The sequence below is a fragment of the Schistocerca cancellata genome, chromosome 3 (genome assembly GCF_023864275.1).
Source record: "Schistocerca cancellata isolate TAMUIC-IGC-003103 chromosome 3, iqSchCanc2.1, whole genome shotgun sequence".
Lineage (NCBI taxonomy): Eukaryota > Metazoa > Arthropoda > Insecta > Orthoptera > Acrididae > Schistocerca > Schistocerca cancellata.
Window position 1 is genome coordinate 211,701,512 of NC_064628.1, and position 26,046 is coordinate 211,727,557.

The 26,046-nt window shown below is 39.6% G+C and overlaps 1 protein-coding gene across 6 annotated transcripts in view; it reads left to right on the plus strand.

Annotated features, from left to right (window-relative positions):
* LOC126174836 (SAGA-associated factor 29) overlaps positions 1-26,046 on the plus strand; it is a 61,879-nt gene that overhangs the window by 26,145 nt on the left and 9,688 nt on the right. For all 6 annotated transcript variants that reach the window (XM_049921220.1, XM_049921219.1, XM_049921218.1 and 3 more), the window contains exons 4-5: positions 613-894; positions 12,115-12,343. In XM_049921220.1, coding sequence (XP_049777177.1) covers positions 613-894; positions 12,115-12,343 — 511 coding nt within the window. The remainder of the gene's footprint in view (positions 1-612; positions 895-12,114; positions 12,344-26,046) is intronic.

The following is a 26,046-nucleotide window of genomic DNA, read 5'->3' on the forward strand; positions in this document are numbered from 1 at the left end:
AGTCACCCAGGTAAGTGTGATAGGAACACTGTAGTTCTCTATATACATAAACAGTGTGGTGGACAGGGTAAACAGGAATCTGTGGCTGTTTGTTGATGATGATGTTGTGGTGTATGGAAAGGTATTGTCATTGAGTGGCTGTAGGAGGATACAATATGACTTAAATGAAATGTCTAATTGGTGTGATGAATGACAACTAGCTCTAAATGTAGAAAAATGTAAGGTAATGCAGATCAGTACAGAAAATAAACTCACAATGTTCAGATACAGTATTAGGGGTGTGCTGCATGAACAGTCACATTGATTAAATAATTAGGCATAACGTTGCAAAGCAATATGAAATTGATTGATCATGTAAGGATTGTAGAAGGAAAGTGAATGATCGGCTGCAGTCTGTTGGGAGAATTTTAGGAAAGATTGGCAGCCATGTGTTAGGCTGGATGCCTTTCATTTGGTTTTAAAATGCAGGCTTTTATGCCGTTTGCTTATCCATTTCACAATAGCATCAGTGCTAATGCAGAGTGAATGTTTCTTTCAGAGACATTTTATATTTGTTAGCAATGGTTTTGCTTCTAAATCTAAATTTGAATGTATATTTGCTATATATTTCAGCAAAAATTGAAAGGCTTATACAAAGCAGCAGTATCTGATGCAGCTCAAGAAGAGGAACTTATAAGAAATGCCCTTAATAAAGTGAATGAAATTCGGGCAATTAGAAATGAAAGGAGAATTCAAGCAAGAAATGCTGGTAACAAGGAGACAATTCGTAGAGGGGCTCTCATGAAAATGTTGCAGAGTTCTGCTCAGACCTTACCACTTTGGGTGGGAAAATTAGGGGAAAAACCACCACCACTTTGTGGAGCAGTTCCAGCAGAACCTACATATATTGCAAAGGTTAGTGACATGCTGAGAAATGTACAGTATAACAACAGTATTAAGTACTTATTTTTTAGACTAATTGCTATATCATACTTATAAAGTTGACTAAATTGTACCTGTTTACCTTTTTTAATTCACATGAAAATGGAAATTCCTTGTTGGGATATACACAATGCAAGGAGTAAAGGTAGCAACTCACTACACAACTGAGACATTGATTGGTCAGTAATTACATAAACAAGACTGAAAACATTAGTAAGCTTTTGGATAATGTCCTCCTCTGGAGCTAACTAGTGCAGAATACTCATACACCTGTATGGCTACGTTGTAGTCAGCAAGGACAGTGTAACCGTGAAAGTGTATGTGTAATCTGCACTAGTTAGCTGTGAACAAGAACAATGTTCGAAAGCATTACAATGTTTTCAGTCTTGTTTGTGTGGCTACTCTCCACACCCTCATCCTCAGTATGTTACAAAATTAAATAAACCAGTGTGCAGGGCATATCATTGTCCTGTGTTGGTATTTAGTGTCAGTGCAATTTGTTCTCTTAGACCTAGGAGAAGTTTATTAACAAAATATCATAATTTATTCACTCTCCAATATTCTTTGTTTACTAATTTCTGTTTGGGAGGGAATTCTGGTGAATTTACATTCTGCTCAGTGCGTCAACATAATGAAAAATTTATGATATGAATATAATAGAGGGAAACATTCCACGTGGGAAAAATATATCTAAAAACAAAGATTTTGAGACTTACCAAACAAAAGCACTGGCAGGTCGATAGACAAACAAACAAACACAAACATACACATAAAATTCTAGCTTTCGCAACCAACGGCTGCTTCGTCAGGAAAGAGGTAAGGAGAGGGAAAGACGAAAGGATGTGGGTTTTAAGGGAGAGGGTAAGGAGTCATTCCAATCCCAGGAGCAGAAAGACTTACCTCAGGGGGAAAAAGAACAGGTATACACTCGCGCACACACACACATATCCATCCGCCTGCTTGTGTCTGTGTATGTGCGGATGGATATGTGTGTGTGTGCGAGTGTATACCTGTCCTTTTTCCCCCTGAGGTAAGTCTTTCCGCTCCCAGGATTTGAATGACTCCTTACCCTCTCCCTTAAAACCCACATCCCTTTGTCTTTCCCTCTCCTTCCCTCTTTCCTGACGAAGCAGCCGTTAGTTGCGAAAGCTAGAATTTTGTGTGTATGTTTGTGTTTGTTTGTGTGTCTATTGACCTGCCAGTGCTTTTGTTTGGTAAGTCTCAAAATCTTTGTTTTTAATGAAAAATTTAGTTAGACATAAATTGTGCACTTGCTTTCACCTTACCCATTCCCATCCTTTAGACAAACAGTGAAATTTATATTACTTAGTGAATTTAGGAGCTGTCAAACATGCACACACAAACAAACCATTAACATTAAGTAATAAAAGGAGAAGTATAAAGATATTGATAGTAATGATTCCAGTTTACTTAATCAGTACTTTTGTAAATTTCCCAGCATCTACATCCACATCTACATTTATACTCCGCAAGCTACCCAACGGTGTGTGGCGGAGGGCACTTTACGTGCCACTGTCATTACCTCCCTTTCCTGTTCCAGTCGCGTATGGTTCGCGGGAAGAATGACTGCTGGAAAGCCCCTGTGCGCGCTCGAATCTCTCTAATTTTACATTTGTGATCTCCTCGGGAGTTGTAAGTAGGGGGAAGCAATATATTCGATACCTCATCCAGAAACGCACCCTCTCGACACCTGGACAGCAAGCTACACCACGATGCAGAGCGCCTCTCTTGCAGATTCTGCCACTTGAGTTTGCTAAACATCTCTGTAATGCTATCACGCTTACCAAGTAACCCTGTGACGAAACACGCCGCTCTTCTTTGGATCTTCTCTATCTCCTCTGTCAACCTGACCTGGTTCAGATCCCACACTGATGAGCAATACTCAAGTATAGGTCGAACGAGTGTTTTGTAAGCCACTTACTTTGTTGATGGACTACATTTTCCAAGGACTCTCCCAATGAATCTCAACCTGGCACCTGCCTTACCAACAATTAATTTTATATGATCATTCCACTTCAGTCTTGTACGTGGCAAGTTTGAAAGAAATCAGCAATTTGAAGATTTTTCAGTTCATTATATTATTAGCATGGACATCAGTGTGTGTATCCTTTATTGCAGACTGTTCCAAGTTAGCTGGACAGGGTACAGGGTGCCCGTGGGTGTTCACAGGTTCACCTGGTGAGCAGGCACTTACGCGGTAGGCTGCCTGCAAGGGTTCATTTTACTGCATACGCGCACCCGCCATTTTACGTGCCTGGCACCTAGTTGCATCTTGTGCTTTTTAATGGACTTAGTGAAGACAGTCACAGATCAGCCCATTGCCATTTTCATGAAGTTGGAAAGAACAGTTTTTGTTTCCTGAGAAAGATGTGTGGCCTCATTTCCTTGTGTGTCACAAAGTTTGAATACAATGAAAGATAATATTGTACAACGCCACTACATGTCTCTTTACATGAAACAGTATGGTGAGCTCGATAGTAATGCAAGGAAGCAAATCATTTTCACACTGAAGGACGAAGTTCAGCAACAGGCAAATGATGCAAAATAAATAAATATATCAAATGAATACATATTTCTTCTACGCACTCTGTGTGTGTGTGTGTGTGTGTATATATATAAAAAGAAAGATGATGAGACTTACCAAACAAAAGCGCTGGCAGGTCGATAGACACACAAACATACACACAAAATTCTAGCTTTCGCAACCAACGGTTGCCTCGTCAGGAAAGAGGGAAGGAGAGGGAAAGACAAAAGGATTTGGGTTTTAAGGGAGAGGGTAAGGAGTCATTCCAATCCCGGGAGCGGAAAGACTTACCTTAGGGGGAGAAAAGGACAGGTATACACTCGCACACACACACATATCCATCCGCATATACACAGACACAAGACATAATGTCTGCTTGTGGGCTTCTGTATGAGCTCAACAAATACACATGTCACTGTCAGCATGTAATTTATGAAATCACCTACCCCATCAGTTCTGTAATGAGATTTTGATGGCATTGAACCACAGTCATGTAATACTTTCTAAGAGAGTAAACCATCATTTTACTGTGTATTATTATAATTATCTTCTGTACTATCTAGATTTTGGCTTTAATGGTGTAACAACTTTTAGCATTGTTCTTGATAATGGCATAAAAGCTGAAATCTGAATAGTACAAAAGATAAATATAATAATACATGGTCAAATAGTAATTTACTCTTTTAAAAAGTTCAGTAATGTGTTGTAGCTAACACTGACTGCTATGTTGGGTTCAACCTCACATCCAGTACCAATGCTGCTAACATCACAGTTAAGGACCCAGCTACTTTAAAGCTATTGCTAGCGCCACTGGTCTGTCATTGCCTCTGTGAGATGTGAAGTCAATTACACCACACATTCACTTGCTGGAGATGCTGTTAGTAATCCCAATCTATATATGAAATGAAATCTCAGACATTCCTCATTCTGTCAAGAAATCAAATAGTTGCCAACTGCTGCCAGTCTGCACATGAGGGGTCCTTGCATAGGAATCTTAAAAGAATGGTATGTAGGTGATGAATCAATTGCTCTTCCCCATTGCAGCTGACCACTTCTTTATTTTATTTATTTATTTTATTTGAGATACATTTTCCATAGATCCAGTCTGACGTGATTACGCATGGATGTGGAACAAGTCAAAGCAGATACAATATAGATATCATACAATACAATACTTACTGGTATATTACACATGGTAGATGAATGATTCAAAACTTGTACAATACAATAATATATTAGAGATAATAAACAATACAATACAAAAATACAATAGTGATAAAAAACAATACAGATACAATGACAAAGTAAATAATCTGAATTACTACTCAAATTATTTATCTCTGCTGAAGAATTCATCTAAAGAGTAGAAACATTTTTCCAGTAGGAATTCCTTTAACCTTTTTTTTTAATAGCATTTTATTTTCTTTTACACACTTTATATTACTCGGGAGTGTGTTAAAGATTTTTGTACTTGTGTACTTCACCCCTTTTTGTACCAGAGACAGATTTTTCCATTCACAGTGCATATCCTCTTTCTGCCTTGTGTTATAATGATGGTATGCCTCATTTGTTTCGTACAGGGTGGTGCACGAAATGTGTTACCAATTGCTTCTTTCACAATTTACAACGCACATTAGATATCCCGCTGGGATCTCTACAGCAGTACCAGCAGAGTTTGGAAAAACAAATGAGTTACGAAACGACGTGTAATTCACGATACTGCCGCTAGGAAACTAGTAAGCAGCAATGGCAATTGTGTTACTTTCTCATGAAATGAAAAGCCTTGTTGTGACTCAGAGGCGTTTCCGACAACAGTTTAACACACGATGGATCCCTTGCAAGAAGACCATCCACAGGTTGTACTATAAATTTGTACAGGAAGGAACAGTATTGGAAGCAAAGCAACCTCGGGCCTAAGCCTGTTTGTTCGCCAGAGAATATTGAAGCGGTATGAGTCGCTGTACAGAGAAGTTCCGGGAAATCGTGTAGAAAGGCAGCAGTGCAACTGGGAATATCCAGACACTCCGTTCAACACATTCTTAAAAGTGACCTCCATATGTACCCATACAAGATGACCTGTGCACATAAGCTCACTGAAGAGCACAAGCAGCAGAGACTACTGTTTGCTCAGTGGACGGACGATAAAGAAGAAACTCTCAACAACGATTGGTTTTCAGACGAGGCGCATTTTCATTTAGATGGTGTGGTTAACAAACAAAATGTACGCTTTTGGGCCACTGAAAACCCACAAGTGCTTCATGAATGACAACATTATGCTCTGAGGATTACAGCGTGGGCAGCAATTTCCAGTCACGGACCTATTGGACCCTTTTTCTTTGAAGAAACTGTGAACAGCGAGTGTTATTTGAGCATGCTTCGCAATAGCTTCATTCCACAGCTTCGTGCTACTGCCTTGCCCTTCAACACGCAGTGGTTCATGCAAGATGGAACAAGGCCACATACTGCAAACACTGTGTTGGAGTTTTTACACGAGCATTTTGACATGTGGATCATTTCACTCAGGTTTCCAGGTTGCTTCAATGATGGACAAAATTGGCCCCCCAATAGTCCAGACCTCAATCCATGTGACTTTTTTCTTTGGGGGTACCTAAAGGAAAAAATTTTCCCGAAACGTCCACGTGATTTAATGGAGCTCAGAAGACTTATTCTTCAAGCTTGCAGTGAAATTACGGAAGACATTTGCCGTAGGGTAATACTAATTTCAGTGTTCGTTTGAAGGAAGTTGGGAAACGAAATGGTGGACATATTGAGCATGTGCTGAGTTAGAACAAATCTCCATGGATGGCTCTTCATTGTAGTATATGTTCCTTTCAGATTGTATTGACAATAAAGTTTATATTCAAAACAAAATGGTAACACATTTCGTGCGCCACCTTGTATTCAGAGGCATTGAGAAGTGTGAAAGCCATGAGTGAGAGGAGATATTGTGTGTAGTGGTTAATATAAGTAACTGTTTAAAAAGATTGGCTCTTGGAGGCTTTTTCTGGCTTACAAAAATTTTTTTTGAAAGTGGTGAGTTGCCCCAAAAGATTATTCCATAGCACATCAATGAGTGGAAGTAGCCAAAATATGCAGACTTTGAAATGTTGATGTCTCTAATTTTGGAGATTATTCGGATGGCAAATGTTGGTGAGCTAAGCTTTTTTAGTGTTTGCTGTATGTGGAATTCCCAGTTGAGCCGGTTATCTATGTGAACGCCTAGGAACTTAATGCACTGAATGGTCTGTAACTGTTGGATCTCGTGTGCAATGTTAATCTCTTCTGGGCTTATGTAACTGGGTTGGAACTGCATGTGATTTGTTTTACTGAGGTTTATTGCTAGAGAATTTACTGTGAATCAGTTCAGAGCATTTGCAAGTCCTTGGTTGGCATTTAACTCAATGTCAGTGGAGGTTTTGCTGGCTGTCACTGTACTTGTGTCATCTTCAAACGTTGTGGTATTGCTAGCACTGTTTGAGAACAGGGGTAGGTCATTAATATATATAATAAATAGGAGGGGACCAAGCACTGACCCTTGTGAGACTCCATGATGTACTGCTCCCCAGTCAGACTCTACCTCTCCTACTTGTAGATTGTTAACACCTAATACTATTTTTTGTTATCTGTCTTCTAGATATGATCTGAGCCAGTTACCCATTTGTCCACAGGTTCCATATTGGGCTGCTTCTCCTAAAAGTATTCTGTGATCAAGGCAGTTAAAACCTTAGTCAGGTCACAGAATATGCCAACGGGTAATTTTTTCTTGTCAAGGCATTCTAAAATGTTATTTGTAAGTGTGTAAATTGCTTCGGTTATAGATATACCTGATCTGAAACCAAATTGTTGTTTACTAATTAGTGCAAATTTTTCAAGGTGATTGACAATCCTGACATATATTAATCTTTCAGAGACTTTAGAAAATGCACTTACAAGAGAGATAGGACGATAGTTGGAAACATCTGTGGGATCACCTTTTTTGTAGAGGGGCTTCACAGTAACATACTTCATTCTGTCAGGGAAGATACCTTGATTTAGAGAGGCATTGAATATATGAGCTAGAACTTTAGAGAGTTGATTACAGCTGGCTTTTAGCAGTTTACTGGAAATATTGTCTTCACCCGATGAATTTTTACTTTTTAGAGAAACTATGTTTTTCTTACTTCTTGCACAGTTATGGTGGCCATACCTATCATGCCTATAAAGTAAGGGAAAAGTTCTTTCAGAGGTTTTATTGCCTTTTCTGAAGAGCCTTTGCATGCTGTTTTCTCAGCAACAATTAAAAAGTGCTCATTAAAGATTTTAGCTACAATATCTTGATTTTGAACTAGCTTACCTTCATTGTTAAGAGCAATATTTTGGGTCTTGTTGGAGTAATTTACACCAGTCTCATTTCATATCACCTCCCATATAGTTTTGATTTTATTAGTGGAGTTATTATTTTTGAGCACAGATGCGTACTTATTGATTTCTGAATGACTGTGTTCAATATTTTACAGTATTTTTTATAGTTATTTAAAAGGTTAGGGACATCTGATTTTTTTGAAGCAGTGTACAACTCACTCTCTCTTTTGCATGAAATCCTATTTCCAGTGGTAATCCAAGGCATATATATATATATATATATATATATATATATATATATATAAAAAGAAAGATGATGAGACTTACCAAACAAAAGCGCTGGCAGGTCGATAGACACACAAACAAACACAAACATACACACAAAATCTAGCTTTCGCAACCAATGGTTGCCTCGTCAGGAAAGAGGGAAGGAGAGGGAAAGACAAAAGGATTTGGGTTTTAAGGGAGAGGGTAAGGAGTCATTCCAATCCCGGGAGCGGAAAGACTTACCTTAGGGGGAAAAAAGGACAGGTATACACTCGCACACACACACATATCCATCCTCATATACACAGACACAAGCAGACATTATGCCCAAACTCTTTGCCTTTACAAATGTCTGCTTGTGTCTGTGTATGTGTGGATGGATATGTGTGTGTGTGCGAGTGTAAACCTGTCCTTTTTTTCCCCCTAAGGTAAGTCTTTCCGCTCCCGGGATTGGAATGACTCCTTACCCTCTCCCTTAAAACCCAATCCTTTTGTCTTTCCTTCTCCTTCCCTCTTTCCTGACGAGGCAACCGTTGGTTGCGAAAGCTAGAGTTTTGTGTGTATGTTTGTGTTTATTTGTGTGTCTATCGACCTGCCAGCGCTTTTGTTGGGGAAGTCTCATCATCTTTCTTTTTAAATATATTTTTCCCACGTGGAATGTTTCCCTCTATTATATATATATATATATATATATATATATATATTGGGAAGATACTTTCAAATATTAGAGCCACTTCATTACTGAAAAGGTTGTATTCGGAATAGGCATTTTATACATTATATACTGGACCCCAGTCTACGTTTTGGAGACGTGATTTAAAGATCTCAATAGTTTCTTCAGTAGATTTACTATTAATTTTCCAGTTGGGACCACTATTAATCTGACAAATACTTGAATTGTTAATGGTGAGTCTTTGTCCATCATGGTCAGAGAGACTATTCAGGTCTTGCCTGACAGCTATCTCATCAATCTTGGCTATATCAGTAAACACATTATCAATTAACGATTTTGTTCATGAAGTTATTCTGGTGGGAAAATTTACAACAGAAGCAAGATTATATGAGGACATCAAGTTCTCAAGGTCTGTTCTGTCTCTGGAGTTCGTTAGGAAATTTGCATTGAAGTCTCCAACAACTATGACATCTCTACTGAGTTTAAATATGTATTTAAGAGTGCATCTAACTGTTTCAAAAAATGCTTAAGTTACCTGAAGGTGCCCTGTATAAAGCTACTACTGCTATGTAAGAATTATTTAAAGCCAGCTCTATGGAACACACTTCAAACTGTTGATCTATACAAAAATTCTGCGCATTAATTACACTACATGTGATGCTGTTTGTGACATAGATTGCTACTCCACCTTTTTCTATGAATTTTCTACATTAAGATGTTGCTAAGCAGTAATTATCTATAGCAAGTTTTTCAATATCTGACATAACATGGTGTCACTAAAGCACAGAACATGGACACAATCTATAACTTGTGTCTCCTGGATGTTAATTAAGAGTTCATTAATTTTGTTGCTCAGGCGACATATGTTTTGATGGTAAAGAGTCAGATTTTGATTTTCAGAACCACTTACACATTTATCCCTAAAAAAGAAATATCGGTTGACAGAGTGGGTTTGGTATTTTTCACTAACCATATATTCAAGTTGGTCTGTTTTCACGTAATGTGAGATTGGGATGAATCAGCTTTACCTGGTGTTTTCAGCAGCCATTTGTCCAAAGTTGTCTGTCTAGACCCATTCCTGCAGTCTTCTTGTGATGTGGAGCACTCATTCTTCGAATGTGTGTTTTGAGTATACGTTGCTCGTAGGATTTACGACGATTTCACAAATAATGGATGCTAAGTGACTTTTTCAATGCCAATTGAGGTGAAGGCCATGTATGGTGTAAAGTTCTCTACTAAAATTTTGCACGTTAACCATTTGTACATTTGCATAAGAGTTAAAAATTTCTGCATATTGACTGTCTGTATATGCTACTGCCCTGTTAACACACGAGAACTGAGGCAAGTCATATCTGTCTGGAATATCGCGAACAATGATGTTTGAGTCATTTAGGTGGTTTAGAGCAGATTTTAAGGCATTAACAGCATGCAAACCATCGCCTGCAACTTCATTTGCACCACCACAGATTACAATGAAGTCTTCCTTCATTGTCTTTCGAGAAATATTGTTTACAGTTGAAAGCACTTGGTCAAAACGAGTGCCAGGTTTAATAAAATCTAATTCATTTACTTCACTGTTTACACTTTTTATTTCGTGTGCAAGGCCTCTAAGATTACTGTCACCCATTAAATATACATTTATTCTTCTTGCTGCATTTGTTGTGTTAGTTAAATTAACTGTCATCTTGAATGTTGAATTTACCTTGCTTCTGTTTAGGACTGATGGTTTTGGCTGGCGAGGTTCCACGTTTTGCTTAATAACAGAATTTTCTTTCAGATGGTGCCCAATTTGATCTTTTGTAGTAGGCCTACCATTTTTTGGAGCACGCCAGGAGAATTTATTACTAAAGATGACAAAATGTTCACGCTATGCTTAGCGTTACCGGTTCACCCAGAATGTGTTGGAATACTTGAAATGGCGACAGAATCTTCGGTCACTGTGTACACTTTATTTCTGTCGAATTCACTTATGCCCTGCTCGGCAGTTTTTAGTTTTCTATGATCATTTTCAAGACATTTGAGTCTTTCAGCTAACACTTTGTTTTCTGCCAATGATCTGGGCACAATTTCTTGCAACAAATTAATAGTATCAACTAGTTTTGGTTTCTCAGGATGGGATTCACATTTACACACTTACATTTTTAGCTGGATGATTTTTCACTGCGGATTTTTTTGCGTGGCACTAGAGTTGAAACTTTGTGAAGAATTTTTGTTGATCATCTTCTTGCTATTGATGCCAGATAACATTTGAAAATTCGAAATATCTAGAGGCACAAATTCACTAAACTTTTCAATCACCGCCTTCTTTGCATGGGCCCAGTGCAGTCCCCCTAACTGAAAGTGTAGACTGCATCATTGATATTCTCAAATCATTGCATAGAGTATGTATGTGTCATCTACATGAATCCAGATGTCTCAGTATTTATTGATGTTTTTTCAGACTTAGCAAAAGAAATGGAAGCTTTTCATTTCAGTAATTTTTATCCTAAGTAGGCATTTATACAAGTTAAATACTCACCATACCCCATGTACAAGTTTTTACTAATATTGCTACAGTGTAGGTTATTGTCAACAATATATTTTTTATTATGGTGGCTTGTGTGGAACTTAAGAGCCCCCTGTTCAGGCCTGTCATCTCTGTGGGACTCACTGCTTTTTCATAAATAGTGTAACATTCCATGCATGAAATAAGTCACATTTATTAATGTAATACCATAAGTTATATACCTTTGAACATGTGTCACTAATTGACTTTTTTTTTTTTTTTTTTTTTGGGGAGGGAACTGATGAATTTACATTGTTGATATTGTGGCTGAATTGGCACATGCTGTAACATACATTTAAAATACGTTTTTCCTTTCCGCTGTGCAGAAAGCTACAGATCAGACCGAGTCTAGTTACTTCTTTGTAAAATTGTAAGTCATTAATAAAAAAAGAAATAAATTTTCAAGAATATTGGAGAGGATGACACAGAAGAAATGTAGAATTTCTATAGCCAGATGTCTCTGAAGATTTTTGTAGGTGGGCCAAAATACAGTAAAAGTCAAATTAGGAGAAGAGGGAGAGATATTTAGCTGTGCAGTACTCCAAGGAAGTAAACTCTGATCATATATGTATTACCATTTTAGGAGGCAGTTATTTTATAATGCCATTTAAACTCTGATATGATTACTTATAATGTTAAATTAGGTATTTTAGAAAATGAATTTTTTCTGTTAATTTTTGCACCATTTGTATGAAAAACTCTTAAAAAATAATATCTGTTTGTAATTCTAGCTGATGAAGATGATTTTGCAAAAGACATTACATTCATCCCCTATTTCATTAAATTACTTCAACAAAAAATGCATAGTTCACTATTTTTCAGATGGGAGATATGGTGGCAGCTTTAGTTAAAGGTGCTGAGGAAGGGGACAATTGGATTCTGGCTGAGGTTGTGCAGTTCAACCAGGCAACAAATAAATATGAGGTGGATGACATAGATGAAGAACAGAAGGACAGGCATATTCTTAGTAGGAGGCGTGTTGTTCCTCTTCCTTTGATGAGAGCTAATCCAGAGACAGACCCCCATGCTCTGTTTCCTAAGGGAGCCACAGGTATGTTTCATAATCACACAATGAAAACATTTACAATTCTCATTTCTTTGGAAAGTAACTTCAATTTAATATGAATGCGTGCGTGTGTGTGTGTGTGTGTGTGTGTGTGTGTGTGTGTGTGTGTGTGTGTGTGTAATATTACTAGCGTAAGTCATAAAATTGGGTTAAATGATCATGAAGTATATGTTATATACATAATGCGGGCAATGTAAAATGCAGAATACCTGGTTTCTACAGTGTGGCATGTGAATGTGGCGAAAATCATGTAGGGCTGACAATTCACACCATAGCTGAGCTTTGCATCGAATGTAGCTGGCACATCATGTATGTAAATCTTGAAAAATTAGTGATAATTGTAGCCCTTACTGAAGGACGTAAGAGGCATAAGATCAACTTTGAAAATATGAGGATCCTCTGCCACATATTGAGTTACTATGATTTTGTAATAAAAGAAGCAGTAGAAATTTTCATTTGTGTCTATAAATGAGGCGTTGGCGCAGGAAGGGTATGAAGTGCCAAGAATTATTTTTTTCATTTTTTTCTTGGATAAGGTAGTAACAGCCAAAGTGAACAGCACACAGAAAGTTGTTTGTCCAATGGCAATTAGAACAGCTTGAAAACATTTCTGCTAGGTGGCTCCTGTAACAAGTACCAGGTTCAACATGCAAAGAAGGCAGTAAGTCCATTCTACACCAATCAAGCTCAACAGATTAATGCTTGAAAATGACAGAAAATGTATTGTTGCACAGCAATATGCCTCCAAAGTCATTTCCTTGTAAAATGGTATGCTTAAATTCTGTTTTTGAGTTGTCAGTTTTCTGACTCGTTTGATGTGGCCCACCATGAATTCCTGTCCTGTGCCAGTCTCTACATCTCAGAGTAGCAGTTGCAACCTACGTCCTCAGATATTTACTGGATGTATTCCAATCTCTGTGCTCCTCTACAATTTTTACCCTCTATAGCTCCCTCTAATACCATGGAAGTTGTTCCCTGATGTCTTAACAGCTGTCCTGTCATCCTGTCCCTTCTCCTTGTCAGTGTTTTCCACATTTTCCTTTCCTCTCCGATTCTGCAAAGAACCTCCTCATTCTTTACCTTTAAGTCCACCTAATTTTCAACATTCTTCTGTAACATCATATCTCAAATGCTTTGATTATTTCTGTTCTGGTTTTCCCACAGTCCCTGTTTTACAACCATACAATGCTGTGCTCCAAATCTACATTCTCAGAAATTTCTTCCTCAAATTAAGGTCTGTGTGTGATATTAGAAGACTTCTCTTGGCCAGGAATACCCTTTTTCACCAGTGCTAGTCTGCTTTTTATGTCATCCGTGCTCTGTCTGTCATGGGTTATTTTGCTGCCTCGGTAGCAGAACTCGTTAACTTCATCTATTTATATTATCACTTAATTGTTGCTGTTATCATCAGTGTCCCAGAAGGAACTACTTCTACAACTTTGCTGCTGGAACTGATAAATGTTTGAGTGCGTCTCCCCTTAAAATGAGCGCCCTCAGCTGGATTCAAATTCCCAGAGAATATTTCCCGATGACTTAAATGAGGCAGCCGTTCAGTCAGCTTTAAATGTGGAAATACGTTATAATATTCAAAAGGCATGAGTCATTCAAGGCTATCATAAGTCTTTAGAATGGGGGAGAAGAGTGATTCTCAGCGAGGTGAAAAGGCAAGACTTATTATCAATGATGGACTTTTTCAGTGAAAAAGAAACCTGCATTTTACAGAGAATTTTGTGACTAATGAAAAGAGTTTCTTGTAGGAGTATTGATTGTGCTAAACTTTCTATTCCAATAATGTATAAACTACTAATTAACCAATCACACTATGATTAATCCTCAAAATTCAGTTTTCAGTATATTGAGTGAGTGGATTTCTTCAATTTGGAATAATTTTTTATAGAAAGTGTCAGTCATCACAAATCATTTTTTCATCTCCTGGAAAATTTCATTTTTGTTACTTACTATCTTTCCCATGTCAACACCTAAATTGGTTCAGAGGTACAGGTAACCGTCTCAGTGGCAACTGGAGATGAGACTTGACAAGAAGCATCTCCAAAAATATATAACCAATAGATGTAATTCTTAAGCAGATAGAATTCCACCCCTCTATCATGTCTCACTGGGTGGAAGTGGAACTTTCTGCCTAACTGCTGATTTCCCGCATCTGCATGTGAATCCTGTCCACCAGGTGACATCACTCCACCGGTAAAATGTAGAATTCCAACTGATGTATCACTCAACCAATAAAATTTGTAATTCCAACTGATGCGTAATGCTCCCCAGTGTTGATGAGTAATTTTTTCAAAAGCTTGATTACTTTATATTATTTTTCTCACATTACTGTTTCTTCATGGCCATGGATATTAAAAAGCTCGGACTTCTCCTTCGGTTTCTGCAGTAGATACTTGAAATATAAAAGTCAGCATAATATGCAGTTGCGTAAATAAGTACAACATTTCTCCAATCAATGTGACGTGTATTCTTTCAATACAGTTCTCTTCATGATGAAGTATCTTTCTTTCTCTAGGAACAGTGCAGTAATTACTTGACTCACAGTCTCAACATAAATATCAAGTTGATGGATTAAAATACAACAACAGAACAATCAGTTTTTGACAGATCTCTCTGTATGTCTTGTGATCACTGTGACATCATGAGCATTGCCACTGCCTGCTTCTCCTAGCGAGGACATATTGAAACATAGAACAAATGCAATACCCAGCAGCTACCACAATTCATGGTAATATTGTAATTACCATTCCACCTTGAAGACACATTGTCCATCCTTATCTGCTCACATGCAAAAACCTCCAAACAGTTTTTGATTCCAAAATATTTAAGTAATAAATGGTTCCACGTTCTGTGATCGTTATCCATCAGCTAATTAGGCATTGAGTAAAACATTACTCGGCTGGAGTGATATGTTACATGACTATAAGGGAAGCAGCCATTACTTTCAACAGTCAGTCATCTCCTAATGAAGATTGTGATTATCTTCAAAAGCTTGCGATTTAACTCAGATTTGACCAGAATACTGAGAAGATAGGCACACATATTCTTGTCAGTTTGTCACATCAGCATTGCAAGTAAATGGTTTCATCAACATGCCTCTTTCTGTAAGCTAACTGGTTGCTTCCCATTTGATTTCCATTGCCATATTTGTTAATGTGTCAGATAAAATCGGCAGGTAATAAGGAAGTTTGACACAGTTTAGAGAAGAAAGAGTATTATTTTATTTTATTTTATTTCAGGCTGAGTCCATGTCACCAGATACAATAATGATACATACAGAACATTGGTTTGATTTAATTACAAAATATAAAACACAGTTAAAAGAGGTATGGGATCAACAGAGTAGTCTGACTACACCGTTACAGTAAAAGCAATGAAATTTTTTAGCAAGAGATCTATTCGTGAAACTAAGTGCTTCCCCAAAAGAAAAATAGGCCTAAATTTATCAGATTTTATGAATATATGTACAGTGTCCTCGCCTGTTCATCTGTGTGTGTTATTATTTTGGAGTCCCATAGTACAGTTTCATTGTTCCTGTTGACTCAAACCAATGGGTAGAAGTTTCTTTTCTGACCCTGAATAATTCAACTTGTTTTTGTTGAGACTATGACTAGCAAATGGTATCATTTGACACACACATCTTTCGGGATCCCATTCTCTTTGGAACAATTCACGTGTGAGAAAGTATTCTGGTGTATCATTGCCAATTTAAACTGTTCATTCATTTTAGAGCGATTGAAAATTTCAGCTTCTAGCACTGTTTGCTTTATTTTGTTGAATACCTCATCTGCACCATCACCACATATCCATTTAACCTATAGTTTTAATAAGTTTAACATAGTGGGTGAATATGGATTGGGGGTAAGAAATGAAAGAGGAAGCCGTCTGGTAGAATTTTGCACAGAGCATAACTTAATCATAGCTAACACTTGGTTCAAGACTCATAAAAGAAGGTTGTATACATGGAAGAATCCTGGAGATACTAGAAGGTACAAGATAGATTATATAATGGTAAGACAGAGATTTAGGAACCAGATTTTAAATTGTAAGACATTTCCAGGGGCAGATGTGGACTCTGACCACAATCTATTGGTTATGATCCGTAGATTAAAACTGAAGAAACTGCAAAAAGGTGGGGATTTAAGGAGATGGGACCTGAATAAACTGACTAAACCAGAGGTTGTACAGAGTTTCAGGGAGAGCATAAGGGAACAACTGACAGGAATGGGGGAAAGAAATACAGTAGAAGAGGAATGGGTAGCACTGAGGGATGAAGTAGTGAAGGCAGCAGAGGATCAAGTAGGTAAAAAGACGAGGGTTAGTAGAAATCCTTGGGTAACAGAAGAAATATTGAATTTAATTGATGAAAGGAGAAAATATAAAAACGCAGTAAATGAAGCAGGCAAAAAGGAATACAAACGTCTGGAAAATGAGATCGACAGGAAGTGCAAAATGGCTAAGCAGGGATGGCTAGAGAACAAATGTAAGGATGTAGAGGCTTATCTCACTAGGGGTAAGATAGATACTGCCTACAGGAAAATTAGAGAGACCTTTGGAGAAAAGAGAGCCACTTGTATGAATATCAAGAGCTCAGATGGAAACCCAGTCTAAGCAAAGAAGGGAAAGCAGAAATGTGGAAGGAGTATATAGAGGGTCTATACAAGGGCGATGTACTTGAGGACAATATTATGGAAATGGAAGAGGATGTAGATGAAGATAAATGGGAGATATGATACTGCGTGAAGAGTTTGACAGAGCACTGAAAGACCTGAGTCGAAACAAGGCCCTGGGAGTAGACAACATTCCATTAGAACTACTGACGACCTTGGGAGAGCCACTCCTGACAAAACTCTACCATCTGGTGAGCAAGATGTATGAGACAGGCGAAATACCCTCAGACTTCAAGAAGCATATAATAATTCCAATCCCAAAGAAAGCAGGTGTTGATGGATGTGAAAATTACCAAACTATCAGTTTAATCAGTCACAGCTGCAAAATACTATCGCGAAGTCCTTACAGACGAATGGAAAAACTGGTAGAAGCTGGCCTCGGCGAAGATCAGTTTGCATTCCGCAGAAATATTGGAACACGCGAGGCAATACTGACCCTATGACTTATCTTAGAAAATAGATTAAGGAAAGGCAAACCTACATTTCTAGCATTTGTAGACTTAGAGAAAGCTTTTGACAATGTTGACAGGAATACTCTCTTTCAAATTCTAAAGGCGGCCGGGGTAAAATACAGAGAGCGAAAGGCTATTTACAATTTGTACAGAAACCAGATGGCAGTTATAAGAGTCGAGGGTCATGAAAGGGAAGCAGCAGTTGGGAAGGGAGTGAGACAGGGTTGTAGCCTCTCCCCGATGTTATTCAATCTGTATACTGAGCAAGCTGTAAAGCAAACAAAAGAAAAATTTGGAGTAGGTATTAAAGTTCATGGAGAAGAAATAAAAACGTTGATGTTCGCCAATGACATTGTAATTCTGTCAGAGACAGCAAAGGACTTGGAAGAGCAGTTGAAAGGTATGGACAGTGTCTTGAAAGGAGGATATAAGATGAACATCAACAAAAGCAAAACGAGGATAATGGAATGTAGTCAAATTAAGTCGGGTGATGCTGAGGGAATTAGATTAGGAAATGAGACACTTAAAGTAGTAAAGAAGTTTTGCTATTTGGGGAGCAAAATAACTGATGATGGTCGAAGTAGAGAGGATATAAAATGTAGACTGGTTATGGCAAGGAAAGCGTTTCTGAAGAAGAGGAATTTGTTAACATCGAGTACAGATTTAAGTGTCAGGAAGCCATTTCTGAAAGTATTTGTATGGAATGTAGGCATGTATGGAAGTGAAACATGGATGATAAATAGTTTGGACAATAAGAGAATATAAGCTTTCTAAATGTGGTGCTACAGAAGAACGCTGAAGATTAGATGGGTAGATCACATAACTAATGAGGAGGTATTGAATAGAATTGGGGAGAAGAGGAGTTTGTGGCACAACTTGACAAGAAGAAGGGACCGGTTGGTAGAACATGTTCTTAGGCATCAAGGGATCACAAATTTAGCATTGGAGGGGAGCGTGGAGGGTAAAAATCATAGAGGGAGACCAAGAGATGAATACACTAAGCAGATTCAGAAGGATGTAGGTTGCAGTAAGTACTGGGAGATGAAGAAGCTTGCACAGGATAGAGTAGCATGGAGAGCTGCATCAAACCAGTCTGAGGACTGAAGACAACAACAATAACAACAACAACAACAACAGCAACAACATCCTAGGATCATTCGTGGCCTGACCTATTACAAATCTCCTGTAGAAACCAGCTAAACTTAAAAACGATAGTAGGTGTTACACATTTTAGGTTTGAGACAGTACTGGGCGGCTCTTATTCTTTCAGGGTAAAGATGTATTCTTGCAATTTCTAATTTTAATTTTTGTCTCAGGTAATGCAGGTTAGAGAGTTTTATTGTTTTTCCCTTTTCTTATAATAGACATAATGTTCAAAGTAGTAATTTACCTTCCTATGAATTAGAAACAAGAAGTAAATGATCTACGGTATTATTAAATCCTCAACTCTCTGCCCAAATATTTATCTCAAGCTTGAATAAAAACTTCTGCTGAAATATTTAATCCAGAAGCAATACCTTAAACTGGTATGACTTACTTTTTGAACAGAAAGGCTGTAAACAGTTTTGATTCTTGAGCTAATGGAACCTGCCATGTTAGGTTCATTGAGGTAAAGAGCCAGATAATAACTGTCCAATAGGTACAGTTGTATCCCTTTCAGTCTGTGTCCTTATTCAGTTTTCTTGAGTCTAAAACCAAATGAACTCTGACTGCTGCTTTCTTAATTACTGACAACTAATTATTATACACACTAAGACTGTTTCACATCATTATCAACCATCTTCTAAATTTCTTCCGTAATAGCAGCCCTAAGACTCATGCATACAGAATAAGGTTTACAGAAGAAAGATTTATCCTCCTCCATCTCAGACTTACATATGTAATCTTTATTTACATCTGGTTTATCTGAAAAAACTTTCTTCTATTCTTATTTCATATTGAGCTTTTTCTTCTCGAGTCAGATTATGTGGTTCCTGAGAATTTCAATTTGATACTTTTCTGTAATTCTTGCAAAAGCTTTTCTTGCTCATTTGCTACAGTATTATCACTTGATACTACCAAATGAATATGCTATATTTGTTCTTCTGTAAACTCCATTCAATTATCTTGGGGAACTGTAGTGGCCTCTACACCACGAACTCCTCATAAAACCCCTTTTCCTATAAAAATCTGATACCAGTTTCTTTTCCAGTAACCCGTCTAAACATTACAGGATAATTGTGTTTAAATTAGATGTTACCAACATAGTTTGGGCAGAAAGTGTATGAGGTAATAGTGAAAACTAATTGTGTTTCCTCGTTAATTGGTTTCCCTAATTTACCATAATTCCAACAACATACATCCATGTTATTGGTAGCACGCGACAACAAAACATTTCATAATCATGCTAGAAATTTCTGCAACAACGAAGATATTTCATGTCCAGAATTGAAATTAATGTCTACTCTTCTTCTGCAAATTTCGCCTGCTGTAATAGATCCTAACCGTTCCTTTTGAAGTTCCATCTTTCCTTGCTCAAATAATCACTCACAAATAGATAGTGGATGTGTGAGTGTGCTACTACCTTGTTTTGCACAAAGGCCTACCAGTCCATTGAATGTCTACATCTACATCTACATCTACATTTATACTCCGCAAGCCACCCAACGGTGTGTGGCGGAGGGCACTTTACGTGCCACTGTCATTATCTCCCTTTCCTGTTCCAGTCGCGTATGGTTCGCGGGAAGAACGACTGTCTGAAAGCCTCTGTGCGCGCTCTAATCTCTCTAATTTTACATTCGTGATCTCCTCGGGAGGTATAAGTAGGGAGAAGCAATATATTCGATACCTCATCCAGAAACGCACCCTCTCGAAACCTGGCGAGCAAGCTACACCGCGATGCAGAGCGCCTCTCTTGCAGAGTCTGCCACTTGAGTTTGTTAAACATCTCCGTAACGCTATCACGGTTACCAAATAACCCTGTGACGAAACGCGCCGCTCTTCTTTGGATCTTCTCTATCTCCTCCGTCAACCCGATCTGGTACGGATCCCACACTGATGAGCAATACTCAAGTATAGGTCGAACGAGTGTTTTGTAAGCCACCTCCTTTGTTGATGGACTACATTTTCTAAGGACTCTCCCAATGAATCTCAACCTGGTACCCGCCTTACCAACAATTAATTTTATATGATCATTCCACTTCAAATCGTTCCGCACGCATACTCCCAGATATTTTACAGAAGTAACTGCTACCAGTGTTTGTTCCGCTATCATATAATCATACAATAAAGGATCCTTCTTTCTATGTATTCGCAATACATTACATTTGTCTATGTTAAGGGTCAGTTGCCACTCCCTGCACCAAGTGCCTATCCGCTGCAGATCTTCCTGCATTTCGCTACAATTTTCTAATGCTGCAACTTCTCTGTATACTACAGCATCATCCGCGAAAAGCCGCATGGAACTTCCGACACTATCTACTAGGTCATTTATATATATTGTGAAAAGCAATGGTCCCATAACACTCCCCTGTGGCACGCCAGAGGTTACTTTAACGTCTGTAGATGTCTCTCCATTGAGAACAACATGCTGTGTTCTGTTTGCTAAAAACTCTTCAATCCAGCCACACAGCTGGTCTGATATTCCGTAGGCTCTTACTTTGTTTATCAGACGACAGTGCGGAACTGTATCGAACGCCTTCCGGAAGTCAAGGAAAATGGCATCTACCTGGGAGCCTGTATCTAATATTTTCTGGGTTTCATGAACAAATAATGCGAGTTGGGTTTCACACGATCGCTGTTTCCGGAATCCATGTTGATTCCTACATAGTAGATTCTGAGTTTCCAAAAACGACATGATACTCGAGCAAAAGACATGTTCTAAAATTCTACAACAGATCGACGTCAGAGAGATAGATCTATAGTTTTGCGCATCTGCTCGACGACCCTTCTTGAAGACTGGGACTACCTGTGCTCTTTTCCAATCATTTGGAACCTTCTGTTCCTCTAGAGACTTGCGGTACACGGCTGTTAGAAGGGGGGCAAGTTCTTTCGCGTACTCTGTGTAGAATCGAATTGGTATCCCGTCAGGTCCAGTGGACTTTCCTCTGTTGAGTGATTCCAGTTGCTTTTCTATTCCTTGGACACTTATTTCAATGTCAGCCATTTTTTCGTTGGTGCGAGGATTTAGAGAAGGAACTGCAGTGCGGTCTTCCTCTGTGAAACAGCTTTGGAAAAAGGTGTTTAGTATTTCAGCTTTACGCTTGTCATCCTCTGTTTCAATGCCATCATCATCCCAGAGTGTCTGGACATGATGTTTCGAGCCACTTACTGATTTAACGTAAGACCAGAACTTCCTAGGATTTTCTGTCAAGTCGGTACCTAGTATTTTACTTTCGAATTCACTGAACGCTTCACGCATAGCCCTCCTTACGCTAACTTTGACATCGTTTAGCTTCTGTTTGTCTGAGAGGTTTTGGCTGCGTTTAAACTTGGAGTGAAGCTCTCTTTGCTTTCGCAGTAGTTTCCTAACTTTGTTGTTGTACCACGGTGGGTTTTTCCCGTCCCTCACAGTTTTGCTCGGCACGTACCTGTCTAAAACGCATTTAACGGTTGCCTTGAACTTTTTCCATAAACACTCAACATTGTCAGTGTCGGAACAGAAATTTTCGTTTTGATCTGTTAGGTAGTCTGAAATCTGCCTTCTATTACTCTTGCTAAACAGATAAACCTTCCTCCCTTTTTTTATATTCCTATTAACTTCCATATTCAGGGATGCTGCAACGGCCTTATGATCACTGATTCCCTGTTCTGCACTTACAGAGTCGAATAGTTCGGGTCTGTTTGTTATCAGTAGGTCCAAGATGTTATCTCCACGAGTCGGTTCTCTGTTTAATTGCTCGAGGTAATTTTCGGATAGTGCACTCAGTATAATGTCACTCGATGCTCTGTCCCTACCACCCGTCCTAAACATCTGAGTGTCCCAGTCTATATCTGGTAAATTGAAATCTCCACCTAAGACCATAACATGCTGAGAAAATTTATGTGAAATGTATTCCAAATTTTCTCTCAGTTGTTCTGCCACTAATGCTGCTGAGTCGGGGGGTCGGTAAAAGGAGCCAATTATTAACCTTGCTCGGTTGTTGAGTGTAACCTCCACCCATAATAATTCACAGGAACTATCCACTTCTACTTCACTACAGGATAAACTACTACTAACAGCGACGAACACTCCGCCACCGGTTGCATGCAATCTATCCTTTCTAAACACCGTCTGTGCCTTTGTAAAAATTTCGGCAGAATTTATCTCTGGCTTCAGCCAGCTTTCTGTACCTATAACGATTTCAGCTTCGGTGCTTTCTATCAGCGCTTGAAGTTCCGGTACTTTACCAACGCAGCTTCGACAGTTTACAATTACAATACCGATTGCTGCTTGGTCCCCGCATGTCCTGACTTTGCCCCGCACCCGTTGAGGCTGTTGCCCTTTCTGCACTTGCCCGAGGCCATCTAACCTAAAAAACCGCCCAGCCCACGCCACACAACCCCTGCTACCCGTGTAGCCGCTTGTTGCGTGTAGTGGACTCCTGACCTATCCAGCGGAACCCGAAACCCCACCACCCTATGGCGCAAGTCGAGGAATCTGCAGCCCACATGGTCGCAGAACCGTCTCAACCTCTGATTCAGACCCTCCACTCGGCTCTGTACCAAAGGTCCGCAGTCAGTCCTGTCGACGATGCTGCAGATGGTGAGCTCTGCTTTCATCCCGCTAGCGAGACTGGCAGTCTTCACCAAATCAGATAGCCGCCGGAAGCCAGAGAGGATTTCCTCCGATCCATAGCGACACACATCATTGGTGCCGACATGAGCGACCACCTGCAGATGGGTGCACCCTGTACCCTTCATGGCATCCGGAAGGACCCTTTCCACATCTGGAATGACTCCCCCCGGTATGCACACGGAGTGCACTTTGGTTTTCTTCCCCTCCCTTGCTGCCATATCCCTAAGGGGCCCCATTACGCGCCTGACGTTGGAGCTCCCAACTACCAGTAAGCCCACCCTCTGCGACTGCCCGGATCTTGCAGACTGAGGGGCAACCTCTGGAACAGGACAAGCAGCCATGTCAGGCTGAAGATCAGTATCAGCCTGAGACAGAGCCTGAAACCGGTTCGTCAGACAAACTGGAGAGGCCTTCCGTTCAGCCCTCCGGAATGTCTTTCGCCCCCTGCAACACCTTGAGACGACCTCCCACTCTACCACAGGTGAGGGATCAGCCTCAATGCGGGCAGTATCCCGGGCAACCACAGTCGTAGTCCGATCGGGGGATGCGTGGGACGAACTGGCCGTCCCCAACAAACCCCCATCCGGACCCCCACAGTGATGCCCATTGGCAACAGCCTCAAGCTGTGTGACCGAAGCCAACACTGCCTGAAGCTGGGAGCGAAGGGATGCCAACTCAGCCTGCATCCGAACACAGCAGTTGCAGTCCCTATCCATGCTAAAAACTGTGCAAAGAACGTCTGAACTAATCTACAGAGAGCGCAAACAAAACGACACAAAATTGAAGCGGTTATTAAAATACAAGATTGCCTAGTAAATGCAGTAATGCTGCCACTTGTGCACTGCTGACACACTGCTCGGCGGCGGAAGGAGACTACGCGATTTAACACTATTCGAGTACTAAAACGTGATGCTACAACTCTCAAATACTATAATACGCCCGAAATTTATGAATTAAACAATGCAAGTACCAAAAACACGCAAAGAAATTAAGAATTAAACTATGTAACAAATGAGTGAGCTAGGAGTATACGACTTGCTGCTGCAGCTGCTTATCCAACGGCGGCAGGGAGCACACTGACTGTGACCAACCGACACTGGCCGTTCAAAACAAAAACAGTTGACAGACGACTACGCGAATTTACACTATTCAGGTACTAAAACGCGATGCTACAACTCTCAAATACTATAATACGCCCGAAATTTATGAATTAAACAATGCAAGTACCAAAAACACGCAAAGAAATTAAGAATTAAACTATGTAACAAATGAGTGAGCTAGGAGTATACGACTTGCTGCTGCAGCTGCTTATCCAACGGCGGCAGGGAGCAGGAACTTAGCTCCTGCTTCAGAACAGCATTATTTCCTGGCAACTTGTTCTGAAAAGGCCACTGTGTTGGTCTATTTACATATTCATTGGTTGTATTCTCTGAATTAAATGATTTTACAGTATTTGCCCAACATCTTCCAGATATGCTGTTTCCTCCTGGGATGTATCCCCTTCTAAATAACTGAAGACAAAAATCTATTTTTTTTTTTTTTTTTTTTTTTTTTTTCATATCACCCCAATGCTTTGATAGTGCTCTTGATGAAGTGTGGGATGGACATTCCCTCTGTCATTAAATTCCGTACTTGAGTTTATCGCTGATTCTAAATGAAGTTCTTCTAATAATTCTATGGGAAACCCACAACATCTATTACATTTTTTTTAATTATGTGAAGAATTTTATTTAGAATTGGCGACAAATTTGAGTAAACAGTTCCCAAAATTTAAACATGAAGGGGTTGTCCATCTTGTGGTGTCACCGCCAGACACCACACTTGCTAGGTGGTAGCTTTTAAATCGGCCGCGGTCCGCTAGTATACGTCGGACCCGTGTGTCGCCACTATCAGTGATTGCATACCGAGCGCCGCCAAACGGCAGGTCTAGAGACACTTCCTAGCACTCGCCCCAGTTGTACAGCCGACGTTGCTAGTCATGGTTCACTGAGAATTACGCTCTCATTTGCCGAGACGATAGTTAGCATAGCCTTCAGCTACGTCAATTGCTACGACCTAGCAAGGCGCCATTTATCCTTTGCTGGTTATCTTATAAAGCCTGTACCGTCAGACCTATGTTCTCCAATTATGGAATAAAGTTAAGTATTCTACCAGTTACTTCCTGTTTGCTAGTCTTATTTCTCTGACCTGTGAGTTTGCGTGAGCTTTAACAGCGTGCATTTCGGCCTCCTCAAGAAACACGGTGTTGGCACTTTTGTCAACACTTCACATCTTACATATTGTTTTCAATATTATGAGAAGGAAAGTTGCTGCTCACCATATAGCAGAGATGCCGAGTAGCAGATAGGCACAACAAAAAGACTCTCGCAATTAAATCTTTCAGCCATTAAGGCCTTTGTCAACAAAACACACACACACACACACACACACACACACACACACACACACACACACACACACACACAGGTTAGATTAGGTTGTGTAGTGCTGGAATGGGAACAGGGAAGGGCCGGATGGGTGAGGACAGTGACAGACGAACGTTGAGGCCAGGAGGGTTATGGGAATGTAGGATATGTTGTAGGGAGAGTTCCCACCTGCGCAATTCAGAAAAGCTGGTGCTTATGGGAAGGATCCAGATGGCACAGGCTGTGAAGCAGTCATTGAAATGAAGGAGATCATGTTTGCAGCATGTTCAGCAACACGGTGGTCCACTTGTTTCTTGGCCACAATTTGTCAGTGGCCATTCATGCAGACAGACAGCTTGTTGGTTGTCATGCCTACATAGAATGCAGCCGAGTGGTT